This window comes from Kryptolebias marmoratus, linkage group LG10 (assembly GCF_001649575.2).
Source record: "Kryptolebias marmoratus isolate JLee-2015 linkage group LG10, ASM164957v2, whole genome shotgun sequence".
Classification (NCBI taxonomy): domain Eukaryota; kingdom Metazoa; phylum Chordata; class Actinopteri; order Cyprinodontiformes; family Rivulidae; genus Kryptolebias; species Kryptolebias marmoratus.
Window position 1 is genome coordinate 22,767,252 of NC_051439.1, and position 18,041 is coordinate 22,785,292.

Below are 18,041 nucleotides of genomic sequence, written 5' to 3' on the forward strand. Positions count from 1 at the left end.
CCTAACAGGACCGGGTTTAGAGCTCCTAACAGGACCGGGTTTAGAGCTCCTAACAGGACCAGGTTTAGAGCTCCTAACAGGACCAGGTTTAGAGCTCCAAACAGAACCGGGTTTAGAGCTCCAACAGGACCAGGTTTAGAGCTCTAAACCCGGTCCTGTTAGGTCCTGTTACTCTTTAAACAAGTGAAAAGCTAAAAGTAGTAAAATGCTCGGTGAATATAGCCGAAACAGTAGCTAAAAGCTAAAAGCTAAAAGTTGACCAAACGGAGGCAGAGAGCTGAAGCAGACTTTAAAGGATGATTTTGGAGGAACTGAGCGTCTCGGCGGTGAATCTCTGAAGCAGCGTTAAACGTACATTTTTACATTTGGACTCTGAACAAACGTTCAGGAGAGGCTGAGACTCTGAACCTGCGGCGGTTCTGATCCAGCCAACATGATCCAGATGTGCTGCCAGCTGCTTCACAGAATTTAAACAATTAGCTTCTTCTTCTCCCAAATCTGAAGTGCTTCAACTCAAACCTCAGCTCAGTTTCTTTTGGACCTTTCATCCAGAACCACGGCTGTGAGGCTTAAAAGCACACTTAGGACGATAACGTCTAATTTAAGGTGCGCTGGTTTATTTTACAGCATAAAAAAATGATTTTTGTGTCTCTGGTGTTTGTTTGGAAGCCCACACTCAAACATACTTCAGGAGCTTACAGCAACAAACTTTATTCAGGCTCTGAAATCCCCCTAAGACATTAATCTTGCCGTGTTGTATCCTCGATTGGCAGAAAAAAAAAGGTTTAAAAGATTTGTGTATCAAGTGGGTTTTCATCAGTTTGTCATGGGACTCAGGCTGGAGGGAACAGGATTTGTTGGACCAGAAAGAAACACTTCTGAATATATTTAGCATCTTCAAAGTGCGGCGAAACATTAAACGGGAGAAATGATTCATTCTGTTTTTTGTTTCTGTTATTTTTTCCACACCTGTTTTAGCCGCTTCTTGTATGAAAACTGTTATTTAACTTTATTTAGACAGATTTTCCTCCTAGAAACACGGAGATTGTTCTCTTTGAAATCTGCTTCAGCAAGCTGGCTCTGTGTGTCTCTTCTTCGGCTCCTTTTAGCTTTTAGCTGCTGTAGTAGCTACTGTTAGCTGGCCTTTTGCTGTTTTTAGTCCTCATTTTGCTCCTTTAAGCGTTAAACCTCAGCATTCAGGCTGTAGTTTCACAGGAAATGTTTTGTGTTCTCAGACGGGTCAGACTCGCTGGTGGGAGCAGGAGATCCCCATGGAGGGAACCATCCAGAAGGGCCAGCTGCTGACCTACAACCTGACTGAACTGATCAAACCCGAGTCCTACCTGGTCCGCCTCACCCCCATCACCCGATACGGCGAGGGGGACACCTCCGAACGCATCATCATGTACAGCGGTGGGTTCCTCTCCTGTACCATCACACTGACCAAACATTTAACATTTATTTTTTCTCACAGTAAACCCATGAATAAATAAAGACTGTGGTCTCTGTTTGTTGGCAGCTCCGGTGAACCCACATCTCAGTAAGTATCTGACCCCACGCCTTCAGACTCTCTCTGGACCGGTCCTCCGGTCAACGCCGGCTCCTGTGACGTTTGTTCTGTGGGGTTTCAGGGGAGTTCCGGTGTGGTTTTGAGGAGGAGGCGTTATGTTCGTTCTCTCAGGACGGCGCCGATGAGTTCAACTGGACGCGTCACCACGCCGCCTCGCAGGCCACCGAATACACCCCGAACACGGGGCCGAGGGCCGACCGCTCCGGCTCCAAGCAGGGTGGGACAGATCGTGCTCCTTTGTTTTTTGTTTAATTTAAACAAACTGTTATAAGCCTGACGTTCTTGAAGCGCCGGCCATTTTTGGGTCACCTAATCACGAGAGGCTGCTGTTCTTTGGTTGGTGGCTGTCAACGCCTCAGGCTGACCTCTGACCCCGGCTTCTTGTCCCTCAGGTTTCTACATGTACATCGAGACGTCGAGGCCGAGGCTGGAGGGCGACAGGGCTCGCCTTCTGTCCCCGACTTTCAACATGAACTCCAAGAGTTTTGTCTCCTCTTCCTCAGCCGCCAACAGCCCCGCCTACTGCTTCGCCTTCTACTACCACATGTACGGGAAACACATCGGTGAGAGCGCGGCCAGGTGACGTTTGGCACACGGGGATGGCTGAGAACTTCCTGACCGCCATCTTTGTTTGTCCCGTAGGAACGCTGAACATTTTCCTGCGTCAGAAAGGTCCGACGTTGACGGACAGCTTAGCGTGGAGTTTGTCTGGGAACCAGGGGAACTACTGGAGGCAGGCTCGGGTCAACATCCACCCGACCGCAGCCTTCCAGGTACCTGCTGGCCGAACGCAGCTGAGTCCAGATTCTAACGAGATCTAATCAACCAATGAGAAGCATTCAGACCTCCTGCAGCTCCTGGAGCTCCTGCAGCTCCCGCAGCTCCTGGAGCTCCTGCAGCTCCTTCAGCTCCTGCAGCTCCAGCAACTCCTGCAGCTCCTGCAGCTCCTGCACCTCCTGCACCTCCTGCAGCCTGATGCTCAGTAAACCACCACCAAGCTCTTTAAGGAACTTTGCTTCTTGTTTCCTTTTTCTGCAGATGGTGATGGAGGGGGTCCGCGGCCCGGGCATCGAAGGCGATATTGCTGTCGATGATGTCACCATCGAGGAGGGCGAATGCAAAGACCCCCCACCTAACAGTGAGCTCCATCAGACTGTAGTCCTGCAGCCGAACATTTTCCTGTTTCACATAACGAACACGTCTCTTTTGTGTTTTATCGCACAGATTTACGGTCTTTTGCCCCGCCCCTGTCACACCATATATGGCAGCTCTGCGTGACTCTAAGACTCGTTCTGATTGGCTGGCAGAGGTGACCCCATCCTACGCCGTACACCTTCCTTACAGGACGCCATGAGTTTTGACTCCTACCAGCCCATTTCTGGACAGAGGGCAGTTTTTACTTATTTATTTATGTTTATTTTTTTATAACTTGGCACAACGACTGGAGCAGAAGGAAACGGTTACCAGTCGGCCAGCCTCTCTGAAGCCTGGTTGATGTCATCGTATAACCAAACTGACGTCACAGCCGGTCCTGCCGGGGGTTTGATTTCGCTGGCTGCGACCGCTGGTGATTAGTTGTCTAACAGCATTTACGAGTGTCCAAAATGTCTCAAAATGTTTCCAGGGGTTCTCAGTTTCCTCTCGAGTTGCAGAGACTCGTCGTTTTTCTCAGCTGAATTTTGAACAAGTTAAAAAAAATAATGTAACAAATTTTTGTGGGACAGTTTGTCATGGCCGTCTCCAACCTGTCTCAAACCCTTCTCAGTTTGTCTCAAGCATCTCCAACCTGTCTCAAAGCCTTCTCACTTTTGTCTGCTGTGGTAGCATCATCTTCATCATGTGATCAACGGCCCAGGGTGGTGCAGTGGTTGGACGTGGTGCCATGAAGGTGAAGTGCTGCTGACATAGGGGGACAGGAAAGTGTCCTGGGGACATAAAAATAGCAGGAGACCTGCTGTTTAAATCTTCAGGAGGAAACGTTAGAGACAGATTTAAAATCCATCCTGATCCGCTTCTGTTCGGATTCTGATGTTTTATGTTTGATGCAAAACAAAGTTCTGTCAGGCAGGATTTTAGTTAATAAGATGCTTCTGTTAATTTTCAGTTTTTAGGAGTTAATTTGTTAAAATGATCCTCGTCAGCAGCGTCAGTTCAGTCTGCTGTAAACGCTGCTGCAGGCGTCCGTTCTTAATAAAAGCTACATTCAGCTCATTTAGAGGTCGGGTTCTGTGGAAAGGTCAGGAACAATCAGTATCTGCCCTGCTGCAGACGGCTCTTTGGACGACCTCAGTCAGGCTGATGCTGCGTTCCCTTCGGAAGTCCGAGCTCGGATCTGGGAATCAGGAAACCTGCAGGATTTGGTCAAAGTTGTCTGAGTTAGCAGCAGGCTCAACGACGGGGGATTTATCTGCAGTCTGAGCAGCAGACATTCATTACTGCGGCTGTCGCGTCTTTTCATGCCTGAGGCGGCCATTTTGGATTTTGAGGTCAGGAATCTCGACTTCCGGAGGTGTTCGAGTTGATTTTTACAACTCTGAACTCAGAAACCTCTGGGTACAAATAGAACCGTAACACCGAGGTGGATCTCGTCTGAAAGCAGCTCCAGGCTCTGAAATATTAAAGCAGTATTTTATAAACCTTCTACAGTTCTTTATATCGATCTTTGTGGTTATTTCAAGACAAAAGTTCACTTTGTCGTCCCAAAACAACCAAAATCTTCAAAGCTTTATAACATTTCAATCAAATGCTTTTATTTAAACCTTTAACTGCTGCTAATTTTACAAGATGTTGTTTCGAGCCCAGGCTGCACTGGAAGTGCTACAGCTAGCTGCTGCTGCTTACAGATAAGCATGAAAACCCATATAAACGTATATTAATGGAGAACTGGCTGCAGGTTTGAAGGAACAGAAGCAGATCAGAGCCGTTCTGACTAGCCGTTAGCTCATCAGTCCAGTCAGATTCAAAGAGCTACCTGCAGCAGGTAAGATACTCTTTTAGCTGTTTTTTCATCATTTCTTGCTTCTTAGTTGTTCTGTTCTTTCTGTTTACACTTTAACATCAGTTTCAGCTTTTTTTAAATTATTCTCCAGCCTTCATCAGGCAACAGGTTTATAAAAGTGTTAGTTTCTTTACCCACAGAGGCCCGCTTCAAACTGTCTGGAATATCCCTTTAATGTGAACATTAACTGGACGGGCCCAGATCTGCCGTTTTGTTTTATTCAGAACCGGGCCGGGTGTTTCTGTTTAAGCTCTGAGCTCTTCCAGAACCAAACGGACTCCCGGCTGAGCTCTTCCCGAGGACGCCTCCGCCTCTGCCGCCGCCATCGTGGTGTGGTTCGTTGGTTCTGATGCGTCTGTCTGGGACCGCTCAGAGAAACGAAGATCTAACCTGAATGTCAGTCCTCGCTCCACACATCAACAGTACTGTACTGCTCCAGAGTCAGAGACCAGGAAAAGTATATATACACACATATTTATATATTTTTAGATTATATTATGACGCCTGTCCGTCAGACGAGGGAAGGAGATTTCACCCTCTGCCATAAAATCAAGTGCCTTCAGCCCAGAGAAGAGGACTGTCCCCGAGGACGAGCCGGGGTTCGAGTATGCAAAGACCATTTCTAACGTTTTCTTTCTTTGGTGAGACAGACAGAAACGGCGTGACGGGAGGGGACAGAGACTCCAGGCCGGCGGGAAGTTCTCCCGTCTTTAAATCAAATATTATCCGAGGAACTGGGACCGCACAGGACTCGTTGGACGACTCAGAGGACACCTCTGGTTTTGTTTGAGGCGTGAGGTGGATCCTGTAATAAAACCTATAATCCGAGCGATGTTCTCCGCCTACTCCTTTCGGTCCCGCCCCAGCGAGGCCGGCTGGTTCCTCCATGTTTGAATCGTGATTTATGGTTCTAATTATTTCAGTGTGGACTGAAGGACGGACAGGTTTGATATTCTTTATGCTGATAAAATGTTTCTAATAAAAGTCTGATGAGTATTTATTCTTCAAAAAGAACAAAAAACTCGTTTATTTTACAAATTTCTGCATTTATAACTAAAGAAGCTTCATGTTGATATAAAATCTTGTTAAAATACAAATAAAACAGACGAGAGAGAAAAGCTGGTTTGGTGATAAATTCAGATTATTACAGAAGCACTGCTCCACTTCTAACGATTTCTTTATTTAAATGAATGTAATAAATTCAAATATCCTGTTAAATATTCAGAATAACTCAGAGTAAATCTGTCTGAATGAACTGAACGGTGGTAGAAGCTGAGACTGACGCCCAGCGGCGGGCGACAAGCATTCTGTCCAGAGACAGCCTTTGAGTTTCAGAGATCACTTGTCCCCTCAGACCCAGACATGTCCACTCAGACTCAGACATGTCCACTCAGACTCAGACATGTCCCCTCAGACCCAGAAATGTCCACTCAGACTCAGAAATGTCCACTCAGACTCAGAAATGTCCACTCAGACTCTCAGACTCAGAAATGTCCCCTCTGACTCAGACATGTCCACTTAGACTCAGACATGTCCACTCAGACTCAGACATGTCCACTCAGACTCAGACATGTCCACTTAGACTCAGACATGTCCACTCAGACTCAGACATGTCCACTCAGACTCAGAAATGTCCCCTCAGACCCAAAAATGTCCCCTCAGAAATGTTCCCTCAGACTCAGAAATGTCCACTCAGACTCTCAGACTCAGAAATGTCCCCTCTGACTCAGACATGTCCACTTAGACTCAGAAATGTCCACTCAGACTCAGAAATGTCCCCTCAGACAGCAAAGTCATCCCATTTATTTACATGTATTCCCAACATGGAGGCACGTGGAAGCGGGCTTTGGTTCTGTCCGTGTTCAGCTCTTCCAGAAGTTCGGGTTGTGCGCCATCCTCCTCTGGAAGTTCTCGTACCACCTGAGGACGCAGCTGGACGGGATGAAGGTCTCTGTGGGGTTCGGGGTCATCTGCGCCTGCGTCAAGGCGAACGACGAGGCGAAGTTGTAGAGACTGTCCAGCATCTTCTGGGTGAACTGCAGGAACGTGTCCACGGTGGACACGGCGGCGCTGGACACCGGGATCTGCTGGGCCAGCTGCTCCAGGGGCTCCACGGACACGCCGACCTGAGCCGCGGACGGCGGCGCGGAGGCCATCCCGCCGAAGGGGTGCGCCCCGCCCTCGCCGGCCTTCAGCCCGGAGATCTTGAAGATGGCGCTGGGCTTCTCGTTGGTGATGAAGCCGAGCAGCTGCCACACCGGGCCGCCGCTCGCCGGGTCGGGGAAGGAGAAGTAGACGGCTCCGCCCGTGCCGGCGGGGAACGGCACCGTGCCCAGCATGAACACCACCACGTGGTTCACGTTCTCGTAGTCCGCCAGGTTGAAGACGAACTTGTCTGAGGCGACCTGTAGGGCGTCGGTCTGCACCAGCCTGCCGGCGACCAGACACCCGAACATCCCGGCTGCGAGCTGCGGGCGACCCGGACCATCCAGAACCGGAGGTTCCCCCCCGAAACACAGCGGAACTCCAGAAACTTCTTCTTCTTCTGTTCCAACACGAGGCGGCGCTGTGTCCGCGCCCCCTGCAGCCCGGACCGGGTACTGCACCCTCAAACTCTGTTAGTTTCCCTCTCTGTTAGCAAAATATCTGCACGGATTTTAATGAAACTCTCAGGAATTAATCACTGGATGTACATCAACAACTGATTAACTTCAGGAGCTAACCCACCTCAGTTTTAATGATGAAGAGCAGAAGTCTGATGTGGTAGTAGCTGAGAGTCATCCCCAACACACACTCTGACCCCCATCATCTCTGTTTAACTGTGCATCCGAGAGCGATATTCATTCCTTCAAAAAATGCAACTTTTAATTTTTTGACAGTTTGTTTTTAGAATTATATTCTTTTAACGAAGAAGACAAGCATTGAATAAAATAACATTCCTTAAAGGAAGGATATTGTATGCCAAAGTTTTAAACAAAGATAATAGGTAATCTTTTTGTGCTCAGAGTATGTGTTGGGGATCACTCTCAGCTACCATCAGACCACATTTTAGCTCAATATCTGTAATATTGCCAGAAATATAGCTTGTCTTGTTTGCTGAGGTTGATTCCTCAGGTCTCCATCAATTAATTACCTGAGTGAGTAAAAAACAGATGATTCCAGCTAATGCTCAGGAAGATTAACTGCCATGTTTTCATCTTTTCTCATGGATCTTTCAGATATTTAGTTTCACACTTACACACAGTTTTTGTGGAAACTGTACACAAACTGTAAGGAGAAAGTGATGATTTTTATATTTATGTTCTCACTTAAAGTTCTGCCATTATCTTCAAAGCTAATTAAGACTGCAGTGCATATTTGTCTCTTTTATTATTCGAATAATATTCTGTAGCTTGATTTTTTTCCCCATGTAGGTTTTTAAAAGCAGGACTTTGTTTTACCTTTCAAGTTTAAAATGTCCTCTTTTTCTTAATTAAAACATGCGAACACCTTCTCTGTCACTACGATTTTAATTATTCTCTGGACAAAATTCGTGTTGTTTTTTTTTTTGGCAGAATCAGTAAAAGATAAAACACAGATGTCATAAGCTAAATAAACTAAATATAAATATATTTTATTCTAATTCAAACCTAATTACGACAGATGATTATAAGATTTGAAACTGTAGGTTTAAACTAATTTTACTCTTATTCCATTTATTGGTCTTAGATCAGATTTTAAACTATCTGTAGTATAAAATAATAATAATTATAATTATTTGGTGCCGTAAATCTGGATTTATTTTTTTAAAAAGGAGCGTGTTTTGATGGGTTAATGAGGCGTGCTTTCTAAATATGGTTTGAACATTGGTATTTCCGAGCTCCGGGGGCGTCCCTGAACGCCACAGACAAAGCTCAGCTCGCGCTCGGTCCGGTTTGCTAATCGCTGCCGGCCCGTCGTCTCCGTCACCTCCTGTGACCCACTCTGAAGAAATGGGCCTTTCTTGATAGTTTACCTCCGACATCAACCACACAGACGGCTCCGAACCACCTCGTTTTGGATGCCAAAGATTGGGTCTCGCCCGTCCCTTCTTTTTTTTTTACGAAGGAAAAACTTCGTTCTGTCGGCGAGGAGGAGCCCGGGCCCGTGTCGCTTGTGGTGAGTGTCCGCCGGAGCGCTGCGGCCTCTCGGCTCTCCCGGAACTCGAGGCCCGAGGCTCGCGGTTAGGATTTTAGGCCGTGATTAGCATTGGTTGAGGACGCTAGTGGGACATTTAAATGGCATACACATCGTAAGCGTGTGTTTTATTTGGACAAGACCTGGCTGTCGGAGTTAATCTGGGGTGTTTTAAGCAGCTGTTATCAACACGTTATGGTTTAGATTAGCTACCTTTAAGCTAACGTCAGTTAGCCGGCTAATATGTTAACATTTATTATTATTCGAGGCTCTAGGGCCAGCGAGTACGTGTTCGGGGTATTACAGCTCCAGTTTGTTTTATCAATGTGGCTGAAGCTGTAATTTAACAGTTAGTGACATTCTTTACAGCTAAAAGTCACAATAAAAACTTCTATACACGGCTACAAAGCTAACTGTCACAGTAACATCCCTTTTCTTATCCTCTTAGGGTGATTGTGTCTGATGAAATAATCAGGGTTCCGTTTGCCCCCTCTGGCGTCGTCCAAATGGGGTTAAAAACCTCGTGGTTTTCTCACTAAACTCCACAATATTTCTGTAAAAAGTCCAAATCAGAGGTTGTTTTCAGTCTCTGGGGGGAAAAGATGAGAAAGGTAGCCAACAGTGAAGACGAGAGGGATCGTTTAGGTGCTTACTGGGTCATTTTTTGTGATTAACTGATGTGTCATGATACTATAAAAAAGAGTCTGGATGCCATCAATGTGTTTTTGATTTGATCAGTTAGTTACATTCAAAGAGGCAATTTAATTAATGAAATGCTTGTTTTCTATTCAGCAAACCTTAGATAATTTCTCTTTTTACGTAACAATAACAGATCAGTTGATAAGGAGACAAACATTTAAATTTCATAGATAAATTGTTAATTAAAACAGTTATTTCAGTATAAGTATAACGCTGTTTATTGCTAGTTATGGTAAAGATGTTAAACCTTAAGGATACAATAACAAATTATTTGGTCTCAGCCAGGTTTTGAAATTAAATTAACATTAAGGTGCCATGCCAGAGCTACTCTCAGCTACTACCAGCCAAAGTTTAGCTTAGCATCTGCTAAACTTACAGCGCTTTAGCCATGTTTGTGTTTGATGAGGTTGATTACCTGCGGCGGACATTTTGAATCAGGTTAACTCCAAGTTTCAGGGAAATCCAGTCATAAAATATTTTGCTGACAGACAAACACAGACTGAGGCAAAGACATGATTGCCCGCCTTTCATGGGTAATAATGAGGACACGTCAAACCTGAAATAAACACTGCGGAGTGGTGCAGGACTCCTGGATAAAGTTGTAATTAATACTTTGTATTTAATAAAGACGTTACATTTTTCTACAAACATAAAACTCTTTGCGCTTCTGAGGCTTAGTCACAAGTCCTGTTATAAATATTTTAATTATTAATGTCATTATTGTCTACTAGGTGGTTCCAGGATAACTGATATCTACAGATGATCGTCTGAGTCGTTCGGTCACAGATTCAGAGGAAGTCAGCAGCTTGGTTTCAGTGAAATAAGCCACAACTATTATTAGCTGGACTTTCTGGAAAGTTTACTGGACTAAACGCCATCAGCTGTGTGGAAACGCTGCTCACAGATGATGCTTTTTCACCAGGTGTTGCTGCAGAATAACAGAAGTAACGCTGTGCTTCAGTTAGAATTATATTAACTCAGTTTTAAAGTGGTACTGTGAAGAGGAAACACCTCGTGTTGTTGGGGACAGTGGTGTTTTCTTTGTGTCACGGTGAAATGATGTATTACTTTAACTGGCAGCACTGTGTGTACTCTGTGCAAGCACAAATATTTGAAAACCTAAAAATAAGTTTGTCACAGAACTATTCGTTGTCAATAAATCTTTCCTTGTGGGAACTTCATCCATCGTGTTAAAAGCTGTCAGAAAATATTTGAAGTAACATCTTCTTTTTTACTCTTTCTGCAGTGAGGTGTTTTATCTGCAGCTCAGTTTCTGGTCTTTGTCTCTTGTCTGCAGATATTCTGCCCTAGAAATCCGATTTAAAGGAAGGACCCACCACCACCTCCATAAGTCTTCTCCTCTGTCTCCACCCGCTTGTTTGGATGAGTACCTAACAGCGCCACACCTGTGAGCAGTGAGTCGGCACTCAGCCAGACAGGTGAGCCAGGTGAGCCTTCAGTCTTAAAGGTCGATGGTTTTATTAAATTCGTTTTTTTGTGAATTATTATTTTTAGATAACTGTTAAGAGAAATGCATTTTCTGACTAGAAGCAGTGTGAACACTGAGGGCTGAAATTTGAAGAATGTAACTGACTTGTTAAAACAAAAAGGAGCGGGACACGAGCTAAAAGGAGCGGGACACGAGCTAAAAGGAGCGGGACATGAGCTAAAAGGAGCGGGACACGAGCTAAAAGGAGCGGGACACGAGCTAAAAGGAGCGGGACACGAGCTAAAAGGAGCGGGACACGAGCTAAAAGGAGCGGGACACGAGCTAAAAGGAGCGGGACACGAGCTAAAAGGAGCGGGACACGAGCTAAAAGGAGCGGGACACGAGCTAAAAGGAGCGGGACACGAGCTAAAAGGAGCGGGACGCTAGGTCGGAGTAGCAGGGGACTAGCCAGAAGCTAAAAGATGCATAAGAAGACAAAAATGGAGCCAGTAGCCGAAGCACATTTCAAAGAGAACAACGTTTTTGAACGAGTTGAAGAGATCTAAACATATTTTTATGGGGAAAATATTTGTAAATAAGTTTGTAAGGAAGGTAATGTTGTTCCAAAAGGTTTTTTGTTTTGGAGAAACCCAATTCTTTCAGTCCTCCTCCGTCACACCAACCCTCTGCAGATCCTCCTCCACTCCATCCATCAACCTCCTCTTCTCCTCCTCCCTGACAGCTCCATATTCAGCATCCTTTGTCCAATATGTCCACTGTCCCTCCTTTGCACATGTCCAAAACCTTGCCTGTCTGATTTTGTCTCCAACCTGAGCTGTCCCTCTGATGGACAGAATTAGAATATTTACTCGTTCAAAGTGAGGATATTTAGCAACATCATGTAGAAATCTGAGGGCTTTATTTTTGATTACATATCATATTTTAAAAACAGATTTCTCTCTACAAAGCTCTAAAATAATCTCTGCTGTGTGTTTTGTGCTTCTTTAGGCCAGCCATCATGGCAGATGTGGACCCGGACACCTTGCTGGAATGGCTACAGATGGGTCAGGGCGACGAGCGCGACATGCAGCTCATTGCCCTGGAGCAGCTGTGCATGCTGCTGCTCATGTCCGACAATGTCGACCGCTGCTTTGAGACGTGAGTTTTTACCCTTTCATCCCAGTGTTTGTATCCAGCTGGTGACGTGATCCCAGAGCTCACAGCACCTCGTCCTCCTCGTCTCTCAGGTGTCCTCCTCGGACGTTCCTTCCAGCACTCTGTAAGATCTTCCTGGACGAGAGCGCTCCGGATAACGTGCTGGAGGTAACGGCCCGAGCCATCACCTACTACCTGGACGTGTCTGCTGAGTGCACCCGGAGGATCGTGGGGGTGGACGGCGCCATCAAGGCGCTGTGTAACCGTTTGGTGGTGGTGGAGCTCAACAACAGGACCAGCAGGGACCTGGCTGAGCAGTGTGTGAAGGTAACCAGTGGTTAGGAGGACGATAAGACAAGTTAATAATACAACTATTTAGATGAGCTGTATTGAATCAAGTTCTTCTTAAAGGCAAAGTTTAAGGATATTAAAACCTTTTGAACCCATGTTTTTTGTGCAGGTTCTGGAGCTGATCTGTACCAGAGAGTCCGGTGCTGTCTTTGAGGCTGGAGGCCTGAACTGTGTGCTGAGTTTCATCAGAGACAGCGGCCACCTGGTCCACAAAGACACCCTGCACTCCGCCATGGCCGTCGTCTCCCGCCTCTGCAGCAAGATGGAGCCTCAAGACTCGTCTCTGGAGACCTGCGTCGAGTCTTTGTCCAGTCTTCTGAAACACGAAGACCACCAGGTAAGTCAGTACGTTTCTCCTGAGCTGAGCCAACACGGTGAGATGCAACTCTCCTTCAGCTTTTCTGAAGAGCAGCAAGCGATAAATGACTTGTTGGACACGGCAGAGGTCCGTCTCAAGTTGTTGGTTGGTGTATTAAAAGTGCCTGGAAATAAATGATAAATGATTAGTTTCACACAGATTTCTGGTGTAGTTGGTTGTAGATGATTAGGACAATTTGACTTCAGTGACTAAAAAATAAAAAAACACATTTTGGCACAAATGTAATAATTGTTTCTGTGACTGTAGTCAAGTTTTTTTCTTTCTTTTAGTCATAATTTGAGGCCTGACTCCCTCCTTTCCTCCAGGTTTCAGATGGAGCTCTGCGCTGCTTCGCCTCGTTGGCTGATCGCTTCACTCGCCGAGGTGTAGACCCCGCCCCTTTAGCTAAGCATGGCCTAACAGAGGAGCTGCTGTCCCGCATGGCGGCCGCTGGTGGCACCGTGTCGGGCTCGACCTCCTCCTGTAAGCCGGGTCGGCCTCCCACCGGTGCCACCCCCTCTGCTGCTGACTCCAAGCTGAGCAACCAGGTGTCGACCATCGTCAGCCTGCTGTCCACTCTGTGCCGAGGGTCACCGCTGGTCACACACGTAGGTCCACGCCATTAAAAGAGAACATCTTCCCTTTCACTCGTGGTTCAGTTCATACCAACGTCTTCCTCGTGTTCAGGACCTGCTGCGTTCGGCGCTACCCGACTCCATGGAGTCTGCGCTGGGAGGAGACGAGCGCTGCGTGCTCGACACCATGCGGCTGGTGGATCTCCTGCTGGTGCTCCTGTTTGAGGGCCGGAAGGCGCTGCCGAAGTCCACGGCGGGGTCAGCGGGTCGAATCCCTGGCCTGCGGCGTCTGGACAGCTCAGGAGAGAGGTCGCACCGACAGCTGATCGACTGTATCCGCAGCAAGGACACCGACGCTCTGATCGACGCCATCGATACCGGAGGTGAGGGTGAAGACCTGAAACTACGCTACGTTGTCTTCTTTTATTCTACACTTCTGTTTTAACACTTTTAAATAGCATTTAGCTACTTTTACCTTGTTGTCTTTTGTTTTTTAGCTAGCCCTTTGCTACTTGTAGCTGTCTCTTTGAGAATGTTTGCTTGTTTTGACTGCAGCTTTTAGCTAAAGTTCTGCTTCTTTTAATTTGAAACAACTTGGTTCCAGCTTCTTCATAATTCATCACTCAGCATTCCTTTAGTTTTCTGTGTAAAGATGCAGTAAACAAACAGATTATTTTACATTTTACTCACCTGTATACAATCATAAACTCTTGTACTGCAATAATTTAGTTCTTCTCTGCTGACAATCTAACTATAAATCAACTGTTTTACCAAAAATTTACAAAAGAAATTCTGTTTTTACAAGCAGCTAAAAACTCTGAACAGGTTGTCTCGAGGTGTTCTCAGTGACTAAGATGTTTTACTCAAAGTCGGGACTAAATTTCTTATTAAAACGGCTTCAAGGATTTATTCTTTTCTGCCTGAATGGATCCAGAGAGGACCGGTTCCAGAACATCAGGAAATGTTTCTGCAGAGCCTCCAGCAGGAAGTCTGATTTGAATATTTAGACTTTTGTGCCGAGCTGCAGAAAACGAGCGACATTCTTCCAGCTAAATCCTCTGCGGGGGTGGCTTTGCTTGTTTCTTTTTAAAAGACTGTCTGGGTCTTTGTTGGGTTGGCTTAATCCGAATAAATGGAAATGGAAACGTCAGGAGACGTGATTGTTGAATCTTTGTATGTTTTATGATCTGGTCCTAATAATAATAATAAAATCTCTTCTCTTGCAGCTTTTGAGGTGAACTTCATGGACGATGTTGGACAAACGCTGCTCAACTGGGCTTCAGCTTTTGGCACACAGGAGATGGTAAAGAAAAACAAACTGTTTCAGTAGAAGCTGAAATGGATTTTTTCTTATATGATGTTTCTAATTACATTTAAAGACATGAATATGATACAAGTTGTTCATTCCCTAGTCTCATCTTTAGGTTTCTTGGTAGGAAAATGAAATCAGATTTGTAATTTATTTTTGTTTTGAAACAGAAACTTTGACGTGTTGAAGATGTTCCATATCCAGTGTTTAATATGTTCTCCTTACTCAGTCTGATTAAAAGCACATTTGTTGTTCCAGGTGGAGTTCTTATGTGAGCGGGGAGCCGACGTCAACAGAGGTCAGAGGTCATCCTCGCTACACTACGCTGCGTGTTTCGGACGCCCGCAAGTAGCCAAGGTGAGACGCTCCGGGGTGTCTGATGACGTGAAAATAAATTCCCCCTTCAGCTGTTTTTATTTTAGTTAACTGTCCCTCACGTTTTAAACCTCCTGTTTCGTTTCCACGGTAACGCTCGTGGTCAGACTCTGCTGCGGCATGGAGCCAACCCGGACCTGAGGGACGAGGACGGAAAGACGCCTCTGGACAAAGCCAGGGAGAGGGGACACAGTGAAGTGGTGGCCATATTACAGTCACCAGGTTAGTTAATAACTAGTAACCGGTTGGAGCTGCTCACCTGAGTGGCAGCTGAATGCTAGTAGCATGAAGCTAACTTGTTGTTTTTAAGGTTTTTAGTGTTAGATTGCATATCGCCCGCCAACTTGCATACCAGCGTTTTAAACCAGGTTTTTGAGATGGCGCTCAGCTGCTTCCAAATTAAAATGAAGATCTGTTTCAGGAGACTGGATGTGTCCTGTGAACAAAGGCGATGACAAGAGGAAGAAGGACGCCAGCAAGGAGGAAGAGGAGGGCAGTGAGCCGAAAGGAGACCCAGAAATGGCTCCTCTGTACCTGAAGAGACTTCTCCCCGTTTTTGCACAAACCTTTCAGCAAACAATGCTGCCTTCTATTAGGTAAATCACTTTGTGCACCAATGTTTTCGGTTTATTTTAGAAGACGCTTCGTTAACGTGGACATTTGTTGGTTTTTAGGAAAGCCAGTCTAGCTCTGATCAGAAAGATGGTTCACTACAGCAGCGAAGTGCTGCTGAGGGAGGTGTGTGACGGCGAGACGGGTCACAACCTGCCCACGGTCCTCGTAGAGATCACCGCCACTGTCCTCGACCAGGAGGTACGCGCTTAAATCCACCAGTGTGTGACTAACAGGATTTAAACTAGGCTGGAGGGCTTAACTTTACATATTTTCAAGATGGAGTCTCCTGCACTCAGTGTTTTTATAAATGGTCTTTCTCGTTCCTTATCTGTCAGGATGACGACGACGGCCACCTCCTGGCTCTGCAGATCATCAGGGATCTGGTGGATAAAGGCGGGGACGTTTTCCTTGACCAGCTGGCTCGACTCGGGGTCATCAACAAGGTGTCGACTCTGGCCGGACCGGCGTCTGATGACGAGAACGAGGATGAAGCGAAGCCTGAGAAGGTACTCCTCACGCAGGTCCTGCTAAACCTGTACAGAGCTTTTTATCACATATAAATATAAATATCACTCATGCACCAGTAAGCCTATCAGTGGCAGGGTGTACAATGTTTATAATGTATTAGGATGCTTTTAAAGAAGACAAACAAACAAAACATCATGAAGTTAAATAGCCAGTATGTACACCTCTGTTTCAGTGGCTTATCATTATATTTTTAGGACATTTGCCACCATCATCAGTTTGTTTCCTGCAAAACAAACTGTCAGACGTTGCAGTAGCAGTTTCCAAAATCCTTTTTATTTTCCACCCAGCGAGCTAAGCTTAGTTTACAGAATATAATAACAGTTTCTGGGATTGTGCAGTTAGAGCCACAAAAAACTGGAGATGATAAAGTCACAAACCAAATCCAGTATAACATCTAACAGAACATCGTGGTTCTCCTGCAGGAGGAGGACGTGCAGGAAGACGCTAAGGAAATCCAGCAGGGGAAGCCGTACCACTGGAAGGACTGGTCCATCATCAGAGGCAGGGACTGTCTCTACATCTGGTCGGACGCAGCTGCCCTCGAGCTCTCCAACGGCTCCAACGGATGGTTCAGGTTCATCCTGGACGGGAAGCTCGCCACCATGTACTCCAGCGGGAGCCCGGAGGGCGGTTCGGACAGCTCAGGTACTGATCCGCTTCGTGTGCCTGCTCTGAAGCAGGGGGGTCGTATTCAGGTGCTCAGGAGGGCAGAATAAAAACACTTGGCAAAATGACTGATAAGATGGCAGCAGGGGCCATTTCTGGCCCGCAGGTCTTGAGTTTGACAGCTTTTCTTGGCTGCAGATTTACCGGTGTTTGGGATCAGATTCTCAGGGCTGAATCTGAATGTGTTCATCTGTGAGATTCTGTGCTTTTTATTAAAGTCTGGGACTTGTAGTTCCAGCTCCGGAGCATGTAAAACAATCTGCCGGGTCATCCATCTGTTTCTGCAGAGTCTCGCAGTGAATTCTTGGAGAAGCTGCAGCGGGCGAGGAGCCAGGTGAAACCGGTCACAGCCAGCCAGCCCATCCTCTCCATCGTCGGCCCCACCAAGCTGACCGTGGGGAACTGGTCTCTGACGTGTCTGAAAGAGGGAGAGATCGCCATCCATAACTCGGACGGACAGCAGGCCACCATCCTGAAGGAGGACCTGCCCGGCTTCGTGTTCGAGTCCAACAGAGGAACCAAACACTCGTTCACCGCAGAGACGTCGCTCGGTGAGCGTCGCGGCTGCAGAAATGAATCGACAGGGAGGCAACCTCCTTTTGACCTCTCTTGTTTCGGAACAGGCTCCGAGTTTGTCACGGGCTGGACTGGAAAGCGAGGCAGAAAGCTGAAGTCGAAGCTGGAAAAGACGAAGCAGAAGGTGAAGAGCATGGCGAGGGAGCTGTACGACGATCACTTCAAAGCTGTGGAGAGCATGCCCAGAGGGGTGGTGGTCACCCTGAGGAACATCTCCACCCAGCTGGAGTCTGCATGGGAGTTGCACACCAACAGACAGGTACAGAAACGTTCGCAGCAACAGACCTGGGTACAGTTACACAGAAATAACCAATCAAACGTGCGTGTGATGTCCTGGCAGTGTCTGGAAGGGGAGAACACCTGGAGGGACTTGATGAAAACGGCTCTGGAGAACCTGATTGTAGTTCTGAAGGATGAAAACACAATTTCACCGTATGAAATGTGCAGCAGTGGCCTGGTCCAGGCTCTGTTCACTGCCCTCAGCAATGTGAGTATCTGAACCCCCGAAATCATGATGATAAAGAAAATAAATTCAGTTCCTTTAGACGGAGAAAATAAGGTCCACGTTAAACCAGGTCTGCAATTAAAACTCAGTGGATTTATTTATTTAAATTCTCTTTTTGTGACGGCCGTGCTCAGCATGAAACCTGCCTAAAATAAATTACTGTAAATATGGGAAAAT

At 46.3% G+C, this 18,041-nt stretch overlaps 3 protein-coding genes across 6 annotated transcripts in view; 2 read left to right on the plus strand and 1 right to left on the minus strand.

The window, feature by feature from the left end:
• The window catches only part of mdga2a (MAM domain containing glycosylphosphatidylinositol anchor 2a), a 23,676-nt gene extending 17,860 nt beyond the window's left edge, over nt 1-5,816 (plus strand). Inside the window, 7 exon segments of the mRNA XM_037977806.1 lie at nt 1,236-1,413; nt 1,520-1,540; nt 1,632-1,787; nt 1,963-2,133; nt 2,213-2,343; nt 2,609-2,708; nt 2,795-5,816. Coding sequence (XP_037833734.1) covers nt 1,236-1,413; nt 1,520-1,540; nt 1,632-1,787; nt 1,963-2,133; nt 2,213-2,343; nt 2,609-2,708; nt 2,795-2,883 — 846 coding nt within the window. The 3' untranslated portion in view covers nt 2,884-5,816.
• A 525-nt stretch (nt 5,817-6,341) lies between these two features.
• Nucleotides 6,342-7,125, minus strand: hikeshi (heat shock protein nuclear import factor hikeshi). Its single transcript, XM_025002586.2, has one exon. The coding sequence runs from the start codon at nt 7,022-7,024 to the stop codon at nt 6,431-6,433; it is 594 nt and encodes a 197-aa protein (XP_024858354.1). The 5' UTR covers nt 7,025-7,125; the 3' UTR covers nt 6,342-6,430.
• Nucleotides 7,126-8,454: 1,329 nt separating this feature from the next.
• Nucleotides 8,455-18,041, plus strand: part of hectd1 (HECT domain containing 1) — a 28,434-nt gene continuing 18,847 nt past the window's right edge. For 2 of the 4 annotated variants that reach the window (XM_017440400.3, XM_017440401.3), the window contains exons 1-17: nt 8,456-8,705; nt 10,720-10,870; nt 11,860-12,009; nt 12,099-12,333; nt 12,467-12,694; nt 13,042-13,323; nt 13,403-13,673; nt 14,517-14,593; nt 14,858-14,956; nt 15,082-15,196; nt 15,396-15,570; nt 15,649-15,787; nt 15,925-16,095; nt 16,540-16,762; nt 17,071-17,334; nt 17,407-17,618; nt 17,700-17,846. In XM_017440400.3, coding sequence (XP_017295889.1) covers nt 11,870-12,009; nt 12,099-12,333; nt 12,467-12,694; nt 13,042-13,323; nt 13,403-13,673; nt 14,517-14,593; nt 14,858-14,956; nt 15,082-15,196; nt 15,396-15,570; nt 15,649-15,787; nt 15,925-16,095; nt 16,540-16,762; nt 17,071-17,334; nt 17,407-17,618; nt 17,700-17,846 — 2,778 coding nt within the window. In that variant the 5' untranslated portion in view covers nt 8,456-8,705; nt 10,720-10,870; nt 11,860-11,869. Of the gene's footprint in view, nt 8,706-10,719; nt 10,871-11,859; nt 12,010-12,098; nt 12,334-12,466; nt 12,695-13,041; nt 13,324-13,402; nt 13,674-14,516; nt 14,594-14,857; nt 14,957-15,081; nt 15,197-15,395; nt 15,571-15,648; nt 15,788-15,924; nt 16,096-16,539; nt 16,763-17,070; nt 17,335-17,406; nt 17,619-17,699; nt 17,847-18,041 lie in introns of all 4 variants that reach the window. The other 2 variants (XM_017440403.3, XM_017440399.3) reach the window with 2 other exon arrangements.